Below are 21,422 nucleotides of genomic sequence, written 5' to 3' on the forward strand. Positions count from 1 at the left end.
CAATTGCTCTGATATGAGGCACCTGTGGATGTTGCAGGAAATGGACTGAGGCTACACTTGCTTCACATTGGCCACCAAAACTACATAGCAGTGATTTTTGAAACTATGGAGCTAGGCTGCATTATCAGTGAGCTGGAGGTGAATGGTTCTGTATCTCGTTCCAATAACTTTCTCTACCTGACAGCAAGCTGAGTAGAGGTTCTGTTCCCCATGCATGCAGGACTTACACATGTAACTCACCAAAATCTGTAAGTTACTCACTTAATTCTTCCTTGTTTTCAAGGAGAACAGCTCTTCTCTGCTTCTGGGGCGGAGTAGATGAAAAAGTGAACAAGGTGAAAGGCAAATGAACCTCTTTTCAAACAGGAAATAGGAGGTTTGGGTGGGGCATGGAAGAGTGGAAGAAATCAAATGACAACTGACTAGGGTTACGGTGCTAAGGTTAGGTGATTGCTCAGTTTTGGAACATCCACTTAGACATGGCTCAATTCTAAATATTTTTGTAAACTGACATTTCTTACAAGCATCGCCCAAGTAAGTTCTATGGGGAGAGATGAACAATTTCTCCATATAAGGAATCACTGTCTGTCCATGGTAGTAACTTGTAACGTGGCCCATGGGCAAAGTTGGCCTGTTGAGCTAGAGAAAATTCAAAAGAGACCGCTTCTCCTGAAGAGACCCTAACTGAACAGTTTAAAAGGGATTTTAAGCTTAACATTGACATAACGTTTGTTCAAAAAATAAACCTACGCAAATAGGCTCATTTCCACGACAATTAGTCTTTATTAAAAATGTACTGAGCAAGGTAAGCCTCTAAAATACTGACCCAGTTTACTTTGTGTGTTGGAGCAGGGGTACAAAAATCACACATACATTATTACCTAGTGCCCCTTGGCAACACATTCTCATAAAATAAATGAACTCTCACATACTTAATTCAACATCTTATCTCTATCAGAATAACTGCATAGTTCCAAGGCTTGGTTATGTAACAAGAAAATGTTATGGCACCCCTATAGAGCTGAGCTGTCAATTCGCCCTAACTATTCAGATTAAGAGACAACCTTACAATCTCCCCTTCCTCCCCTCCCCCGCGGCAGGAATTCTAGTGAAATTCAAAGTCTGTGGGGAGGTCCTGGCTTGTTAAATCAACTATTGCACTGTAGCCGATTTTCAGAAGCTGAGGAGCCATGTGTCAAAATGCACCATCAGCTCAGACTTAAACCTTCTTCTCTCTCGCAGAATACAACTCCGCGTTCCTCAACCCCTTGAATCAGCACGGACGTTTGGTTTGGTTTTTAAAGCCTCAGACAAGAGGCTGTATTCTTTTTTTTTAAATGTAAACGTAGGTGAACAAGAAGTGCTCATGAAAGTAAGAGTCAACTTGGCTACAGCAAGCAAAGGCAAAAGCAGAGTGCAAGTAGGTGTCTTTTCCCTATTTAGCTCAGCCAATTCACTTCAGTCCTGATATGTAAGAAACCACTCTATTTGGTTTTAAGGTTGCCTGTCACCATGGTATCTAAGGCAAGACCCTCCTAGGATTTCAGCACCCAACTGCTACTGATGTCCGTAAGAGTTAGGTGCCTAAATTCTTTTGAGGATCAGGGCCTAAATATGGTATCTGTGCTTCCAAGCCTGATCCTCCTCCCCCAGCCCTGTAAGAGGGATTGCAGAGGGCATCTTCTGTGCATTAACCAATATTCTTCTTAAACTAGCAGAGATTCTCCTGCCACGATGGCAAGTAATCAGTATGGTCTGATGTAGCAATAGGACCTTGTGCAGAATTATTGTATTTGAGCACCCAGGGTGGGTGTTTGTATCTTTTCATTGCCACAGTGCAGACAGAAGAGCTCTTAATCACATCTCACAGTAACTAAGAAAATCAAACAGATTAAGTACCTGAAATGCTTTCTGATAAATGCCACTTTCCATGCCGTATGGCTTTGCTAAGGAATTTGGAACTGGAAAGTTGTGTACAGTATTTAAAAAAAAAAAACAAAAAAACATTTGATGAGCTGATCATCTTAGGTGATCACTAGCTCAAAGATGTGAAAAATCCATGCCATTTTTGACTGGTGTGACACACGTGCAGATTGATTTAGTGGGAAGAAAGATTTTCCTGTAAACACCCAGCTAAATTAAGAGTTTAATGTGAAAAGGGGGCAGTCAGACTGAAGCCACAAGCTCTTTAAATTCAGTGTTTGTCCTAAAGCAGGATTATAAACTAGGCCAGCGAAGCAGAATGATAGAGGCCCAGACCAGTGCCAAAGCTTGAGACTTGAGCGTTGTTGCTACTAATGGCCAGTGCTTCTCTACAAGGAAGACTCTTCCGCTTCATGGGGGTGTGTGGGATTGAGAGAAGCAGCCAAGGAACTAGCCAGGAATTCAGCACCCACTCAGTAGTTGAAACCCAGTGCAACTTGTAAGGGTCTAGCTCTACTGCACCTGGGAGTGAGCATCCCAGCCCAGGTCTACAGCCATGCTAGTGCACTAAAATTAGCTGCATAGACATTGCTTTGATGTTGCGACTTGGGTTGGAGGTCAGGCTCTCAAGTGTACCCCAGGCCAGAGCCTCCAATCCCCAACCTGAGCTGCTGTGGCTACACAGCTCTTTTTAGCCTACTAGCACGAGTCTGTCGAGCCACGCTGGGAGCCTTGCGCCCAGGTGCAGTGTAGACATACCCGTGAAGGGCTTAGACTCCCCAGTCATCGGTGACCACTGCTCTCACACAGCTATGTCACTTATCTACCATTAAGGTGTGTTCAGGTAGAATTTTCCAAGAGGTGCTAATTTTAAGCAGTCTTTAAATGAAAGGTCTGATCAATATAAACAAACACACTGCCAGATACTTCTATAGCAAAGGGTATTAGAACCAACTTGTTCCATCTGGTTCCACACGGGCACCCTATAGAGTCAACGGGATCCCATAAGCATATCTAGTGGTGGAATCTGGAACTTAGTGGTCATGGCAATGCTACTATTACTGGGATGTTGTGGATAATGGCTCACCAATAGAAAAATATATATTTCAAACTGCTAGCTACACCCCAACACGTAGCATGGCTTAAAATGCACAGCAACTCTACAGTGAACTCCAACGTGCTTCCTTGGTGCTGGTGTGATGCTCTACCTCCAACTGAGTTAGTAAAGAAAAGGGGTTGGGAAGCAGAGTGATGGGCAATCAGGTGTATAGGAAAGAGAGGGGGTTAAAGTTTTAAATCTGACCCTGCCTTCCTAGTTTACTGCACTAAACCTGAGCTAATCTCCTTTGAAGTGACTGAAATGTGCTTGATGCTGTAATGTATAGTCTCACCACTGGATAAAATGTTTCTTGAAACACAACTTTAGGGAGCAGGCTGTACCAACAATAATAATCACAAGGCAAAGGAAAAAATTCTTTCCAGTAACTTGAAAGCTCTAGTTTAATAGGAAAGCAAGGTTAATAAGGCTGTTTTAAAAACTTCCTCGGTTGTGTGTATCAAAGGGGGTGGTAGCACTGGTGTCCAAAGGGCAGGAAACTTAAGCCACAGGAGCACACCATAAATTAAAGTTGGGGGCTCCTTGTCTTTGAGGTTTAGGTAAAGCTTTCAGGTTACTGTATAAAACCAAAATACAGCAGTGGCAAGCAAGTTAAAACAAAGAGGTGTTAAGAGTATTTGGGGTAGCCACTTGGGTTGATTAAAAAAAAAAAACATTACTGCTGAAGAATTCTTCAACACTGTGGACTGTAGGACTTCATTTTTAAACACAAGGTTTATAAACGGAAAGACTGTTGGTCTGCCAACATCTGAATTGAGGGTCTTTCTCCAACCATAGCACAGGGTGGCACTAGCCTTTAAGATGGCATAGAGAGCTGGAATCCCTGCTCTGCTGTATGTGTTTGATCTCAACTATAGCAGGAAAAAGAATCTTGAACTCAAGGTTTGAGAGTAAGGGAGAATTGTTTTTCAATTTAGACTGACAAATCAGTATATTTTATTGTCTATTCCCTTCCACTCCAAAAACATGCAAAATTAACTCCTGCTTTTGAAGATCATCCTTAGCAAGGGGACCATTTCAAGTGCTGAGTGTTAACACTGAACTTTTTAAAATCATTACACATGCCAGCCTAGTGCCCAAGGTTCTCTCTCTCTCTGTTTGCTTTCTGGCTTTGAGCTTTTAGGATGGATTCAGATCATACTTCCAAGTTTTTTCTCTGCCACCAGAAGAACTAGGAACTTTCCTTTTTTAAAAAAAAGAAAAAGCGGAGATCCTTATCTAGCCACATGCCTTGAGAGGTTCAGGTTTTAATAACAAAAATAGCATAAGACTCCGCAACATCAAGGACTTCACTTTTAGAAGACTGATTTTTCAGGCTTCTAAGTGCCTATTCCAATTTCCCCTCTCCTGGGTTCCTTTGACAAATCTTGAAGGATTTCCTCCCCTTCCCTGAGGCAGAGTCAACACAGCAAAGGGATGTTTATGACCCTGTTTGCCAAAAGAATCACTGAGTTCAGCAACAACAGCATTAATGATGGTCAAGACCTAGCTTGAGCTTCCTCTGCGGGCTGGATGCAAAGTCTATAGAAGAACCTAGTCTCATGCTTGCTTATCCCATGACACGCCATTGGCGGGGGCTACAAACTGCCATGGCAGATATGTGGATTAAAAAAAAAATCCGAATCTGCTGGATTTCGGTGGGAAACTCAGCTGGATTTCAAGTCCCAGAAATAAAAAAAGGGCCTGATTCTGCTCATGTTTTGGGGAGTTCTGTCCCTGACTTTCCTAAGGAGCAGAATGAGGTTCTTAGGCACAGCCCATAAACTTGCTAGAGTACCAAAAAAAAAAAAACCAAAACCCACAACCTTATGAAGTAGTTTAAGCTGAGTCAATCATTTGACAGCCCATATTGGCTCTTTTAGGAAGCCTCTTCATGGCTACCCAGTTTTGGTCATGGTTCCTGCTGGTTGCTCTGGAGGGGGGTGGCACAGTAAGCTTTGATGTAACACTGCAGGGCATCCCTTCAGGACACAGCAAGGAAGGAGGCCTATTACCTGCTGGGAAGTGGCTTTGATAGACAGAGATTGATTCAGAACTGGCCCCTGAGCATGCAGGGACATCTAGTGAGTTGGTTATGATGGCAGGCACAAGTGAACTACAGCAAAACAGTGCAGGGTGTGCAAATTACAGTTCCTCCTACCCCAGTAGCTCTCTGCACTGAGGGGCCTGATGCTGAATAAAATCAGGCCTATGCATGGGCTATTTGGCATCAGTCAACCAACATCTAATTTTCCATTCATGGACATAAGATCCCATCCCCTTGCTCTGGTAGTGATCAGACCCATTTAGGACCCAAGCAGTTGTGAGGGGTGTGGCTAGGTGACTTTGAGCTGAATAATTCCAGCTGATTGGGCTCCATACATTATTAAAATCTTTGCTCAATGGCCAGGACTCTAGAATGACTCCCCATTGTCTCCTTCTGAAGTTTCTTCCTAGTTCAAGTTTGGTGGGAAGAAAGGAGCAATTCTTAAGCCAGTGTCATTGATCAAAGATACAATAAACTACTCCTAATTGTGTGTTCTTTATTTGCCAAGTGAATTTGATACTGATGAAGAGTGCCTGACTAAGCACTGGACAGGTTACAGCAGCCAGGCCAGCTTCCCTGACATCACTGGGTTGAAGGGCCTCAGTTTTGACCCATGGCAGTGAGATGAAAGTTTCCATGGCCTAACAGAACCCGAGGGTACAGGGAAGGGTGCTAAGTGTGGTTGTGGACGCCTGGGGAGACCTGTCCAGTAGGAGTCGACCTGAGGAGCACCAAGCAGTGAGATGGCCTGGCCGTTCAGACTAAGTCCCATTCTTTTATAGGATACCTGCTGTTTCCCCAGCCAGACTGCAGATATGGCACCAAGGCAGCCCGCGCCCTCAGTGCCCGCATGGGGATGCTCCTGTTACAGGATAAGTGCTATCCACGCTGGAAGTCTCCCCTCTGCCCTCCCGTCTTGCTCAGCAACTTCACCTCTTCGATGATTATGTCGTGAGTGACTGCTTTGCACATGTCATACACAGTCAGGGCAGCAAGGCTGGCGGCAGTCAGCGCTTCCATCTCCACGCCTGTCTTACCCTGGCTGTGGCAGAGCGCCTGGATCACCACAGCCCATCTGCTCTCGTCCAGGCTCAGAGAGACGTCCACCTGGCTCAGAGAGATGTTGTGGCACAGGGGGATCAGCTGGCTGGTCAGCTTGGCTCCCTGAATCCCTGCGATCTGGGCTACTGCCAGCACATCTCCTTTCTTCAGCTGGTTCTGCCGCACCATCCCAAATGCCTCCTCACCCAGACGAACCACAGCACTGGCAACAGCGGTCCTTTCAGAATCGGGCTTCTTTCCAACATCTGTCATGGCCGCCCGCCCCTCTTGGTCAACGTGAGTCAGGCTGCCGGAGGGACCCCGTTCACTAGCGCACAAGCCAGAACCTATGGTTTTGGAGTGGGATCCTGGGCCCTTTTCTTCTTCAGCAGCCCCAGAGTGACTGTCCACAGCAATTTGGCTGGTGTGCTGAATGGAAGGACTTCTTGTCCTAAGGCACTTTGTGTCCGAGCTAGAGCTCAAAATCTTTTGGAAGATGCAAATGCCGCGTGCCTGAGCTCGCAGAATTTCTGCTGTAAGCTGCTGTTGCTCTGACAGAGAACCTGGCAAGGCGTGCTGTCCTGTAAACACATTTTTCTTAAACGCTTTTCCCATCTGCTTGGATAAACTTGCTCTTGGCATTAGCCAGTGGCCAGGTCTGTGGCCCCATTGCTTTGAACGTGGAGAATTCTGCAAGGCATCTTGCAGTAGTGAGGTCGACTTCAATGCTGCCTCTGAAGAGGAGGATAAATAGAAATGAGACAAAAGCTATTGCTACTAACTGGAAGGATAAACTAAAATGTATCTGAATTAGGATGCAGTCAGAGCACTGCTCCCACTTTTATACACTACCAACAGCCCTAGGAAGCTGGGAATTGAACTCCATTTCCTTACTAAAGTTCAGACCTCCCAATTCCCCATGCTCATAGGCCTCTTGTTGGATTGACTTGCTTACCAACACTGTGGCTGGGTGCACAGTTATTGTAGGGTCAGTCACAAGAGAGGAATTTGTTTTCAGTATTAAAAAACAATCAACGTTTGAGAACAAGCAGCCAAGGAATTACCTGGACTTCACCTCTGGGGGAAAAAAAGGTGGGGGGGGGAGGGGGACACACACTACCACCTTCTTCTTGTGACAGTGTGATTAAAAATGTCTTCCTCAACAATGCCAGGCTCATTTAAAACAAACAAAACAAAACCATTTTTCACTCCCTTCTTCGCTATCTCCTGCCCTCCAGCTCTGGTTGCTGCTCTCACCTTTTCCAGCATGCTGTTTAAAGTAGGATCATTTCACTTTCCAGGTTTCTGCTCCTAGCTGCAGCCCTCAGAGGTCAGCCGGGCCAAGAAGGACCAGCTGCAATGCCTGCGAGTTCCTAGACAGATTCCATGCTGGAAACACCCCCATAGTCACTGGGAGCTCAGATTCCCTCATTGACACCTGTTATCTCTTCCCTGGCCAGGAGCTCTGCCAGCTCAGTTTGGAACTTTATTTAAATCCACTGGAAAGTAGCCCTCCTTGCCTCTCACACTAATCCCCCGACTTTGGCATTTTCACAGCACCCACTGCCAAGCACCAAGACAGGAGCCTGTTACGCACACAATGGAAGTGATTCTCTTTATAATCCAAAGGAGAAGGAGGCAAAGAAGTAAGTAGTGGCCACATCTTAACAACCTGCTTTGTTTTTTAAAAAGGAGATCTCCCCTATGCTCTTCACTATTCCTTTATGCGATACAGAGGCTCAGGAGAGGTTTGGAAGACTACAGATGAGCAAATCCCTTCCATAGCCCCTTGAAGCAGGACTCCTTTGGGAAATAGCAAGTTCAAGAGCTGTTCACAGAGGAGTCAGAACAGCTCTCACGAGTGAGACACACTGTGCTTTATCTTTCCTAAGGGAAAGGCAAGGTTCCTACCTACTTTGCTGCTTCCTGATAGAGTCCCAAGCACAGCATACAGTGCAAACGGCCCCTCACCACACTGTACTGGGTCTGTTGCCTTGGATTAGCAAAACCTTCAAACAGAAGATTAGTGTCTATTTAACCTCTTCCCTGCTAGGCTCAACAGCCTTGGTATTCACCTAGCTCTGGGAGAGACATTCTCTGAGCATCTTGGTTCAGCGCTAGAATTTAACTGTCCTTAGCTTTTAATCAAGACAATGGGCTAAATTCAGATATGGAGAAAGCAGAGGCCACACCCCTGGAGTTGTGCCCTCTCACACTAGGGCTGAATTTGTTTGTACATCTGTGGTATCACTGAGTGATGGAGGTGCTAAAAGAAAGATTCTAACAGGTAATTAACTAGGAACAGTAGGGGTCATCAAGAACTCATTCACTAGCACTAATCCGATTTAAGAGGGAAACCTCATAAAATGGGGCCTACTGCCTGCAGCCCATCTTGTAATGGACACTACACTAATGGTGCAACAGTGTAGAGAAGCAGCTTGATTTTTTTATACAAGTCTTGGGATACCTTGAACCTTCCTTTAAAAAAAAAAAATCAAGAATTTAAAGGTAAGTGAGACCTTCAGTCCCTTTGCTGGCCTAAGCTCTGCAGGACTGAAGCTAAACTCATGCAAAGTGCCTGAACTAGGGGGGAGCGGGGCTGTAAGAGGAGTTAAGAGCTCAATACCCAAGGACTGAAGCTGCTCAGGAGTGGAGCATCCATCAGTACATTTGGGGGGCACATAACCAATTTCTGTTTAACTTTTGAAGGGGAAAGGAGTCCAGGAGAGCTGGCTGTATTTCAAGGAATCCCTGTTGAGGTTACAGGGACAAACCATCCCGATGAGTCGAAAGAATAGTAAATATGGCAGGCGACCAGCTTGGCTTAATGGTGAAATCCTAGCGGATCTTAAACATAAAAAAGAAGCTTACAAGAAGTGGAAGGTTGGACATATGACCAGGGAAGAGTATAAAAATATTGCTCGGGCATGTAGGAATGATATCAGGAGGGCCAAATCACACCTGGAGCTGCAGCTAGCGAGAGATGTCAAGAGTAACAAGAAGGGTTTTTTCAGGTATGTTGGCAACCAGAAGAAAGCCAAGGAAAGTGTGGGCCCCTTACTGAATGAGGGAGGCAACCTAGTGACAGAGGATGTGGAAAAAGCTAATGTACTCAATGCTTTTTTTGCCTCTGTTTTCACTAACAAGGTCAGCTCCCAGACTGCTGCGCTGGGCATCACAAAATGGGGAAGAGATGGCCAGCCCTCTGTGGAGATAGAGGTGGTTAGGGACTATTTAGAAAAGCTGGACGTGCACAAGTCCATGGGGCCAGACGAGTTGTATCAGAGAGTGCTGAAGGAATTGGCGGCTGTGATTGCAGAGCCATTGGCCATTATCTTTGAAAACTCGTGGCGAACCGGGGAAGTCCCGGATGACTGGAAAAAGGCTAATGTTCCAATCTTTAAAAAATCCAATAAAGTGCCAATCTTTAAAAAAGGGAAGAAGGAGGATCCTGGGAACTACAGGCCAGTCAGCCTCACCTCAGTCCCTGGAAAAATCATGGAGCAGGTCCTCAAAGAATCAATCCTGAAGCACTTGCATGAGAGGAAAGTGATCAGGAACAGCCAGCATGGATTCACCAAGGGAAGGTCATGCCTGACTAATCTAATCGCCTTTTATGATGAGATTACTGGTTCTGTGGATGAAGGGAAAGCAGTGGATGTATTGTTTCTTGACTTTAGCAAAGCTTTTGACACGGTCTCCCACAGTATTCTTGTCAGCAAGTTAAGGAAGTATGGGCTGGATGAATGCACTACAAGGTGGGTAGAAAGCTGGCTAGATTGTCGGGCTCAACGGGTAGTGATCAATGGCTCCATGTCCAGTTGGCAGCCGGTATCAAGTGGAGTGCCCCAAGGGTCGGTCCTGGGGCCGGTTTCGTTCAATATCTTCATAAATGATCTGGAGGATGGTGTGGATTGCACTCTCAGCAAATTTGCGGATGATACTAAACTGGGAGGAGTGGTAGATACGCTGGAGGGGAGGGATATGATATAGAGGGACCTAGACAAATTGGAGGATTGGGCCAAAAGAAATCTGATGAGGTTCAATAAGGATAAGTGCAGGGTCCTGCACTTAGGATGGAAGAATCCAATGCACCGCTACAGACTAGGGACCGAATGGCTAGGCAGCAGTTCTGCAGAAATGGACCTAAGGGTGACAGTGGATGAGAAGCTGGATATGAGTCAGCAGTGTGCCCTTGTTGCCAAGAAGGCCAATGGCATTTTGGGATGTATAAGTAGGGGCATAGCGAGCAGATCGAGGGACGTGATCGTTCCCCTCTATTCGACATTGGTGAGGCCTCATCTGGAGTACTGTGTCCAGTTTTGGGCCCCACACTACAAGAAGGATGTGGATAAATTGGAGAGAGTCCAGCGAAGGGCAACAAAAATGATTAGGGGACTGGAACACATCAGTTATGAGGAGAGGCTGAGGGAGCTGGGATTGTTTAGCCTGCAGAAGAGAAGAATGAGGGGGGATTTGATAGCTGCTTTCAACTACCTGAAAGGGGGTTCCAAAGAGGATGGCTCTAGACTGTTCTCAATGGTAGCAGATGACAGAACGAGGAGTAATGGTCTCAAGTTGCAGTGGGGGAGGTTTAGATTGGATATTAGGAAAAACTTTTTCACTAAGAGGGTGGTGAAACACTGGAATGCGTTACCTAGGGAGGTGGTAGAATCTCCTTCCTTAGAGGTTTTTAAGGTCAGGCTTGACAAAGCCCTGGCTGGGATGATTTAACTGGGAATTGGTCCTGCTTCAAGCAGGGGGTTGGACTAGATGACCTTCAGGGGTCCCTTCCAACCCTGATATTCTACGATTCTATGGACGTTTTGAGTAGATAAGTGCAGAAGACAGAGAGGTAAGTGAAAGCTGGATGAGGCACCTTGCACTCATACACTTTCAGGGTGCAGCATACGCTGCCTCTTTTATACAAGTTTCCTTTAAATCCCACACAATGGTACCTCTGTCCTCACCCACATTGCTCACGTAACACAAAAAGGCAAAGAGCGAGACCATGAACTTCCATGCCTGTGATGGGTACAATGCACTAGTAACTTTCTACTGATGTAGATCAGCAGTGTTTTGCTTGTACCTTATTAGTAAATCTGCAAAGCTAAACTTGGTTTCATCAGTGAAAAATTTCCAACTGGAAGGTAAGAGGAGAAATATCCCATCGCTAAGGTGAAGCTGGGAGAACAGCCTATTCTTAATATTTCTATTAAGGAAAATAGTTCCGGGACAGACCAAAATTAAATAAAAGGGGGTCAAGAATTAGGTCATACAGAAAAGAAGATGGGTTTAGCTTGCTAGGACAGCAAGAGAGATCAATCGTTTCCCTTGCGTTAGATTTGATTAAATGAATTCCATGTTCTCTCTACCTCCTGCCTGTTCACACACTAGCTTTAACTGAACCCTGCAATTAATTAGGAAATCCCCCAATCTGCTTCCCATAAGTGTCCATGGTCTGCACGTCACACTGTGTCATCCTTGACTCAGCTCCGGTCGTGAGACTGTACTGTTTATGCAGAGAATGCCAGTGGTTACTTTTAAAGACAGGGAAGAACAGGACAGACTGGCTACATGCAATGATAATAGAAGACTGCTATTCCAAAAGAAGCTAGATACATTCCCATCTCCGCATCCATACCTCCCACCCTTCTTCCTCCCAATGCCATTTTAAAAATTAAAGAGAAGCCCCACAGATAGTTTATAAAGGACAGTGGATGGGGGTCTAGTTTGGGAGGTAAAATAGTTTTTCATTCCATTCAAAAAGCCCAGTTCATCCTCATTTTGCAGCAGGTGAGACTGCTAGAACTGTGCCTGTTTCCCCCTTTTCTGGAACGTAGTAGAGCAACTCAGCCAAAGAACCAAGCAAACAGTGAGAGACCAGGAATAGTCTGCACAGTTCAAGCTGTTCACCTACAAACTCAATATGGCAGAAGATAGCATGGTAGCAAAGAAATGAGAATTGGAAGCACCTTAAGTGAACCCTTTCTTCCAAGAGAAGGGCAAAAAACAATGTAAAAGCAAAAGACCAGATTAATAAGACACTCTCCAGAATCCATTTGCAAAGAGACTGAGTGGAGTTTACTGGAGTACTGATTAAAAGCAACAGGTATTGCAAAAACAGCCCCAGTGGAGATTTGCAAATCTAAGGAATGCTACCTTCCCAATGATACAATTGTCTGTTCCCACTCCAGGTACTTGAAGTTGCCCGCTTGTCAGCTTTGGAGTTACCAAGTTATAATCATAATATGAATAATGGCTGATTTGCTGCTTTGCTTGGAAGAGAAGAAGTGGGCTTGATATAAAATATTTTTCCCCTTGATACATCAGAACTTCTTAGCAAGGAATAATGATACTTAGAGCACCTTCCATCCAAGGATCTCAAAATGCTTTTACAAATATTCACTAAGCAATCCACCCAACACCTTTCCGCCCCTTCCTTAAAAATAGAGGGAGATACAGGCACAGAAAAGTCAAACCAACTTGGCCAGTGTCACATAAGAATCAGTAACACAGACATGAATAAAATCCAGGAGACTTAGTTCTCTAGTCTGACCACTAGACTATTTGATTAGAGGAGTAAATGGTTTGAAATCTGTCCCCCCCCGGGCCTTTGAATTAGAGCCGATTTGTGCTTGTGTCAATGCCAGAGATCTCTTTGGCAAGCTTTCTAGCAAAGGGTGGTTTAGAAAATGCTGCCCTGGGGAAGACAAGGGGAAAAAAAATAATAATGCACTCTTGTTGCTCCCTCCAGCCTTTAGTCCAGTTTAGTATAAGGCATTAGGGGTTCAGACATTCTGACACTATGGATGCGGGTGCTATATAAGTAGCAGACAGAAACTAGGCTGCAATTAGTAAGTGGTATTCTCACCTCATGGTTTAGGCAAGTGAGTCCTCACACTGTTAACTCAATTAAATGCCAGGTTTTTGATACCCATTTGTCCAGATTCAGGGGATATGGGCAGGGAGGTGAAGGAGCAGGATTTTCTTCTGGTAGCTATGCCACACCACTTGAGCTCAGGGACCCCAGTAGTGTGGCACCATCAAGGAATTCTACCCCAGCAATAAAGTGAAGCCTCCATCCTTCAAGTTTAATGTTTACGCTGCAATTTGTTCAATCTCTCAGCCAGATCCTGCTTTACAAGGGACACCCAGAAGTGCTGTATCATCATTGTCTTGGTCTTGCTTCATGCAAAGGAAGCAAACAGGAGGCATAGTACCAAAGGCAAAGGCCTTAACATGCAACTTTGAAAGCCTAACACTTTTTTTTAAAGCTCAAAATGAAAGCTGTTGAAAGCCATATAAATGATCCATTCCACGTATGGCGGGATGACAGGTTGAAGTTGACAGATGAGTCTCCAATTCTCTCCCCCCACACCCTTATTTTCTTTGAGAGACCGACCGCATTTCTTAAAATCAGTTCATCTCTGCCTAAAGTGAAACAGAAATGTGTGCAGCTTAGGAAAAAACAAAACAAAACCCCAACCCAATCCTTTCCACTCCCCAGAGATGTAAACCTAATAAAACCATGGTGTGTGTATTACGTACTGATTTGTCACCCACCGATCAGGATCATTGGCCGGTTCTTCATCTGGGAAATGTTAAACATGCCTAGAAATAAAATAATGTAAAAATTACTAGTTTTTTTAAAACACCCATTTTAAGTAATTTATCTTATTCTATTTATTTTCTTCTACTGTCCTGGACCCTGTCATTCCTAACCTACACAGTAGGAAAAGGAGAGCCCGAAAAACTACCAAGAAAATACCATTTAACTCATTAAAATGTAAAACGGTCTGAGGACAATATCCAAGTGCCCAAGTCCAGAGCAGCCATCATACAGTGGAGCTTTTTCTCAGAAAGGCTCCTATAACCAGAATTACTCTCTGCATGTTACAGCAGTCACACAATTCAGACAGACTGGAGAAGGATGCTCCAGTGGTTAGAGCACTAGCCCAGGACTTGGGATACCAAGGTTCGATTACCTGCTCTGCCACAAAACTTCCTGTGTTATCTGGGCAAGTCACGCAGGCTCTCAGTGCCTCAATTCCCCATCTATAAACGTGGGGATAATAGTATTTATATGGCCTCCGAAGGGTTGCAACAACAACTACATTAAAAGATTGAGAGACGCTCCGTTACTATGGCGACGGGGGCCATTGAAGTACCTTAGACATACAGTCATATTTCAGTAGTAGCAATGGGATTTCACTGTGTCGGTAAATAGGCTGCAGATATCTCTCCCAATACACCTGGACACCTTCCTGTACAAGGCAAGCGAAAACCGAGATCCCCCAGGATTGGTGGTACAGAGACGAGCATTTACGAATGATCTGAAGGCAGCAGGGAACACGGAGTTGGCATATACCGAGGACTTCAAATTGATCCGAGTATTAAAAAAAGGCTCGTGAAAGACTCCAGATGGAGGTACCGTTTAGATCAGGGGTCGGCAACCTTTCAGAAGTGGTGTGCCGAGTCTTCATTGATTCACTCTAATTTAAGGTTTCGTGTGACAGTAATACATTTTAACATTTTTTAGAAGGTCTCTCTCTATAAGTCTATATATTATATAACTAAACTATTGTCGTATGTAAAGGAAACAAGGTTTTCAAAATGTTTAAGCAGCTTCATTTCAAATTAAAATAAAATGCTGATCTTATGCCGCCGGCCCGCTCAGCCTGTTGCCGGCCTGGGGGTCCGTTCACCTAGGCCGGCAGCAGGCTGAGTGGGGCCTGTGGCCAAGACCCTGGCTGGCAAGGGGCTCGCAGCCAGAACCCCAGACCAGCAGTGGGCTGAGCGGCTCAGCCTGCTGCCGGTCTGGGGTTCAGTCCGCCGGCTCCTGCCAGCCAGGGTCCTGGCTGCCAGTCCGGGATCCCAGCCCTGCCCACACAGAGTGAGTACGTACCTACCTTCTCCCTGGTTCTAGCCCATTCTCTTCCTCTCTCTCTGTACTGAGCTGAGGGTGGGAGTGCACTGAGCACAGGGCTGGGGGTGAAGGAGCAGGCTGGGGGTTGGGGTGTAGGGTCTGGCCAGGAGCTAGAATGAGGGAGGGGGCTCAGGGTTGGGGTTTGGGTGTGGAGTGCTTACCTGGGCAGCTCCCATTTGGTGCAAGGGGTGCAGGTGGGAATGTGGGGGGGTGCAAGACTCAGGACATGGGTGTGAGGGGGCTGGGTATGTGTGTGGGGTACCAGAGTCAGGGCTGGGGTCGTGGGGGGGGTGCAGGGGTCAGGGCAGAGGGCTGGGGGTGTGGGCTGGAGTCGTGGGGGTGCTCCCAGCCCCCTGCCCAAAGCAGCTCACGGCAGGGGGCTGGAGGTGATATGCCCTGATTCCACCCACCTTCCCCAAGGCCCCGTCTCCACCTCTTCTCCACCTCCTCCCCGGAACCCCCTCCCTGCAAGGGCCATCAGCTGATCAGCAGCAGGGAGGGAGAGGAGAAGGGGCAGGAACCCAGCATGGAGCAGGGAGGGGGAAGCTTGCCTGCCCTGCAGCAGCAGCCGGCAGTACCAAGCTTCTTCACCCTGCCCCCATGGTGGGGCGGAAAAGAGCGGGCCAGGGCAGGCAGGATTTTTAATGGCACGCTGCTGCCTACCGGGGTCCCGGCCTGGGTTCGGCAGCAAGCTGAGCAGGGCCGGTGGCTGGGACTCGGCAGGCAGCAGCGTGCCATTAAAAATCGCCTCACGTGCAGTCTTTGGCATGCGTGCCATAGGTTGCTGACCCCTGGTTTAGATTTACTGGACAGCATGGCGGCAGACCCAATTGTGTTTGGGTAAGACTTGTGCACAGTAAAAATCAGTCTACGCTCATATACTGAGGAGTGCTGAACGGGTCGGATTCCTCCCAGGACATGAAGATTGTCTGCTTAGTGTACAGAGGCAGCCGGGCAAAACAAGCATCAGAATGGTTGGGGATTGGAGTGACAGAAGTTGAAAAACCTGGATTTACCCTCTTGAGAGAGCACTCAGCTTTGGTCACCTCACTTGCAGATAGATTTACTAGGTCCAGAGAAGGCTAGTGACAACTGTTAGGGGCCTAGTGGGATTTACAAGAGACCTAAAGAGTCACTCAATAAAGTTAATGGCAAATGTATTTAGGACAAAAAGGGAAATACTTCCTCCCAGCACAGAGTCAGTGTCTAGAATTCACTGCGCAGGAGATCACAGTTTCATATGGCAGCTGAATTTTTAAAGGCAGCTCGACAAGATTTGTGAATAAAATCATTTGCAAGTATGCCAGCTGAGAGAAGAAGAATCCAGTCTCAAGCATCAGGGTGTAAATGCATTACCACAGGGGTTATGAAACCATTCCCCATCCCGAGAGCAGCGCTGCAGAGCCAGCTGTGTCTTAACAGTTTCTCTCCGCTTGCTCTGAAGAATCAGTACTGGTCACAGTCAGAAACAAGAGATTGGACTAGATGGATCCGCAGCCTAGCTCCGGTACTTGTGGTCTTCATTTAATTCTAATGAGAAAATGTGGATCTCACAGAATGCTGCAAAGTGGAAAGGCAGGCAAGGGAAAAAGGTTTGCATCCATAACAAGAAGGTAGGTTGACCGCAAATTACAGGGTTGCCACTAGGGATGGTAATAACCAGACAGGAGAAGGGCCAGAGATAAAAGCTGCCAGAGACAGAAAGTGGTTCTCCTGAAATAAGGCTGAAGGCAGGAGAACAGCAAGAGGAGACTGCTGGCTGACCTCCCCAAGCCAGAAGGCTGAAGGCAGGAGGAGCAGCAGAGGGAGTTGCCTGCTGGCTCTGAGCCAGAGCCAAGGGCTAGGGAGGACCAAAGGAAAGGACAGCAGCAGATGGCTTTAGCCGCTGGTCCCTGAGGAACACAGAGGGCCAGAGAGAATGAGGGATGCTCCCCTGGCAAGGCTGCATAGAGAGCCCATGGGACTTCCTGCTAGAAAGTGCAGGGGTGCACCCCAGAAGGAAGAGTAGGGGGTGGCTGTCCTAGCAGAGGGACTGACAAGGAGCCTCGCTGTGACAGAAGACAGTGAGGCACAGTTGCCTCATTAAGACCAGTGGCAGATAATGCGCCGAATCAAGTGGGAACCTCAGAGTTTCCTCTCCTGAGTCACTATAATTCCACAGAATAGCTTTTCCCTCCCTGCTACCAGGTCTTGCGAATCATCCATCCTATTTTAGGAAAGGGCATCATCTGTACTAACCCCTCATTATTACTTGTACGCAGTAAACATACCGGCATGCTGTTTCTTTTTTCTGCCCACTGCTGCTCCTATAATTTGAACCAATTCGTCCTCCGAAGCACCAGCCCGTAGGTGATCCCTCAAGGACACTTCTGAGTTCCCAAAAAGGCACACCTGCAATAAACCAAGGGGAAGAGACACAGTGAATAAAGCCAGCTGGGAAACACTATTCCTATTACAACCAACATCAGCATCCTGGGTGAAAACTGAGCAAAGCATTCAAATAATAAAAAGGCAGTGACACTTCCCAGCCTCTGCAGGCTAAGACACTGCTGTCTTTTCTCTGCATAGCTCCTTGCAGCTGTGAGGGTCTCTGAGTTGGCAGAGTAGGGAAGCTGTGCAATTCCATACTCTTCCAAAACCTAAAAGAGGGGTGGGGGTGCACACAGGCCTCTGAATGAACATGTGGGAGACAAACCCTTCAGTACCCAGATCTCCAGGCTCATTTTCAAGGATGAACATTTCTAATGTTAATTTCTAGCGTTGAACTGTGGCACGGAACAGAATTACATGGGATGGGCTGTAAAACTAGAAATTCACTGCAATACTGGGTCTGGCTGACTGACCACTGGATAACAAGGTTCAGTGGCCTGCTGGGCTGCAATGCTCAAAATTCAACTCAGAACAGGTCCAACGTCTGGGAGCCAAACAATGTTTTGCTGGGAACCCAACAGGATCCAATACTACAGCAGTTCACCTGAACATCAGGCAGCAAAAAACCAACCTGGCCCATGGGAGAACACCACCTACAGTTCCCCTATCTCTAGGGCTCCTAAAGCCACCAGCCAGCTATTGACTTTAGGAGTATATAGAATGGGACCATCTGGAAACACAGCAGGCAGGCAGAGATGTCATGACATTTTTTCCCCTTCCTTCATCTCTCCTGCTGTTGTAGGTCTTCTTGCACCATGGCAGGGCTGAGAGATGCCCCACCTGGTCCCCAGGGGTAATCCAGGAAGCAAGTATTCAAGCAGAAGGCCTTTTTAAAAGTTCCACAGATACCGCTTCTAGATTTTTAAAGTACATTGCAATTGCTGAGAATGCACACAAACTGATTTGATGCCAATACAAAGTTGCCATCTCTGTCATGGCATTACTTTGCTCCTGGGAAAGTTGCTTTAGTACAATTGTGCCACCTCCAGCTAACTTAGAGGACACCTACTCTTTTGCTCAGCAAAGGGTCCTGAACATTGACAAATGAATCTCACCATACAAGTATTGAAAGGTACACGGAAAATGCATGGTTTTGACCCGGTTACAGCCACTTACACATTATTTCCGTCAAAGTGGTTTTTTTTTTTTTTAAATTTGCTATTGTCACACAACACAAAATTGTTTGAAAGTAAAAATAAGGAATTTTATTCCCTCTGTTCACTTTCTGCATTTGAAATCGCTTGGTGTACAGTGACCTCTTTACAGGCAGGGTCACTGGTGCGTCAACATAGAACACAGTTTTTTTAAAAACAGAGAAAGGAAAATTGCAAATATAAAGCCACAAAAGTTAGCAGAGGGACTCAGGCAGGTGGACCCAAAACTATTTTTTTTTTTAAACTGACAAGATTTCACACTGACATCATTCTTTTAAATCGGAGTGCTGCACAATGGAGCAATTCTTTGGCCATCGATTCCTCTCCTTACATTGCAGTTTACCCTGTAGCTACAGTCTCCATCTGAATGCTCCTTCTCCTGTCCCCCGACCACCCCCTTACATTCTATCCCTCTCTCAATCTCACCTTCACTTGACTTCCCCTCTCCTCTCCACTACTGCCTCTTCCATCTCCAACACCGTTCCATTTAAGAGAAGTAATTCAACTCCTTATTTCAGCTCTAAGGCCTGGTCTATGCTAAGTGAGGTGGGGGGGATGGTTGATCTATGATATGCAGCTTCAGCTACGCCATTCTCGTAGCTGAAGTCGACACATCTTAGATCGACTTAGTATCACTTATTTCGCGTCCTCGCAGCACGGGATCGACTGCTACCGTTCCCCCGTCGACTCTGCTTTCACTTCTCGCCGTGGTGGAGTTCCGGAGTCGAGGGCAGAGGGATCGGGGATCGATTTATCTACACTAGACGCGATAAATCAATCCCCAATAGATCAATCGCTACCCGCCGATCCGGCAGGTAGTATACACATGGCCTAAGTCGGTGAAGGGCCTCTTGTTTCATTGCCTACCTTCAGGTTCCCATCTGCAGTTATCCTCAGCCGATTGCAGGATCCACAGAAGTGCTCTGACATGGAGGTAATAAAGCTGATCTGCCCCTGGAAATCTGGTACCTTGTAAGCCTGAAGCAGCCCCGGGACAGAAGAATAGATCAGGGTGGATAAAAGTCAATGATATTTACATGTTTTAAATGGATTTGTGATTTAAATTAGGTACATTTTTCTTTTGAAAAATAAACCTGGTTAAAATTAAATTTGAAATAACAACCTGTGTTATGGCCTAAACTTATTTTATATTAAAATGATTTAAATAAACAAAAACATTGCATCAATGACTGCTCCTCAACTTTTAATGAGTCTAAAGGGTGCCTGTTTTGGTTCTCTTTTCTTTAATTATATACCGAATCAGGGGAGATTAAGACCTGTCACCTCTAGATCCCAGGTTTGAATGAAGACTAAGATGGGAATAAAGATATGTCTAGAGAATTCAGGTTTAGTATTCCTCATACCTTGGAAACTCCTATGAGTGACACAACCAGATCCCTCTCTTTGGAAACCCCCCAAAAATAAGCTCCGATGTGTCTACCCCACTGACACTCACATCTGACAGACAAGTAATTGGTAGGTGCCTGGTATTTCCATGGGAAAAGTTAATGACTGCTGCTCACTGAGGCTGAGTGCATGCAGTTTGATCGATGACCTTGGGATTATTACATATGTGGCTCTGGAGCATTTTGCCACATGCTAATCCTCTTTGGTCTAGCCATTACAAATATAAGTTGTTGTGCACTTTGCTGAAGCACTGGGTCTCCCTTCATAGCGCTCTTAGCCTGCACCCACCTTGGCTGTGCTGGAGGGTTCACAAGCCAGCTTCTCCAATTCAGGCCATCTCTGCCTGACTGTATCCAGCATCTCCTTATAGCTCACCATCTTCTTGAAGTTCCACTTGTTGCCTAGGTTTGAAATCAGCACAAATTTTGCCACCAGGAGTTTTTAAATAGGAAAGAACAGAAAGTCCTTTTACCTGGATTTCAGTCGCCCCTTTCAACACCCAAACCGTGAAGACCTGTATTGGCCCCTCTAGACTATAGCAATCTCAGACAAGTTCTAACAATCCTTGTCTCCTTGGGTAAGAGGATGCAGTGAACTGTGAACCAACCTGGACTTGTCAGGAGGGGCAAAGGTCTGAAGAGAGACAATCAGAACAACTGTGTGTCGATGAAGTGACAACACGAGTCCTAGCTGAGGACTCTACGTTTGCTAGCTCTGGCACAGATTTGTGGCTTCTGCCCTTGTGCTGGCAGAGTTTAATGCAGAAGCTGAAGATCAAGCTATTCCAAGTTGGAATAGCTTGGGGAGATGGCCCCAGTTTTCCAAACATGGGAAAGGAAGGGGGAGATCAAGATCGATCTTCCTGGAAAGAGTTAGCAGGAAAAGTGCACCCCAACAAAGAGCAATATTGATACCGTGAGCACTGAGGACACTTTCTTTCTGGAGCATGGGAAGCAAAGAGGCTAGAAGGGCACCAGGGGTATGTCTACACAGGAAACAAAAACCCATAGCTGGCCCGTGCCAGCCAATTTGGGCTCATGGGCCTCGGGCTGAGGGCTGTTTCATTGCTGTGTAAAGATAGATAGAGACTGAGCTCTCGGAACCTCCCACCCTGTAGCGTCCTAGAGCCCGGGCTCCAGCCTGAGCCCAGAAGTCTACACAGCAATGACGCAGCCCTGCAGCCTAAGCCTGAATTGGCTGGGACTGGCCAGCCACGGGTTTTTCTTTGCTGTGTAGACGTACCCCATGTCTCAACTCACCATAAGCAGAACAGCCCACTCCATGGACAGCTACAGTGATAGAAAACAGATGGTGGGAGGGAGCTAAGGAAGTTTCACAGGCAGAGCACGTCTTAGAACCGTGATACCATTCCATTTCCAGATTTCCCTCGCAGGA

General features: G+C 46.2%; 1 protein-coding gene across 10 annotated transcripts in view; it reads right to left on the minus strand.

Moving 5' to 3' along the window:
• Window positions 1–760: 760 nt before the first annotated feature.
• The window catches only part of MOCS1 (molybdenum cofactor synthesis 1), a 51,475-nt gene continuing 30,813 nt past the window's right edge, over window positions 761–21,422 (minus strand). For 5 of the 10 annotated variants that reach the window (XM_073338567.2, XM_073338570.2, XM_073338571.2 and 2 more), the window contains 5 exons: window positions 20,316–20,428; window positions 19,488–19,598; window positions 17,307–17,427; window positions 13,674–13,721; window positions 761–6,841 (listed from right to left, as the gene is read on the minus strand). In XM_073338567.2, coding sequence (XP_073194668.1) covers window positions 5,946–6,841; window positions 13,674–13,721; window positions 17,307–17,427; window positions 19,488–19,598; window positions 20,316–20,428 — 1,289 coding nt within the window. In that variant the 3' untranslated portion in view covers window positions 761–5,945. The other 5 variants (XR_012158197.2, XM_073338574.2, XM_073338575.2 and 2 more) reach the window with 5 other exon arrangements.

The sequence above is a fragment of the Lepidochelys kempii genome, chromosome 3 (assembly GCF_965140285.1).
Source record: "Lepidochelys kempii isolate rLepKem1 chromosome 3, rLepKem1.hap1, whole genome shotgun sequence".
Lineage (NCBI taxonomy): Eukaryota > Metazoa > Chordata > Testudines > Cheloniidae > Lepidochelys > Lepidochelys kempii.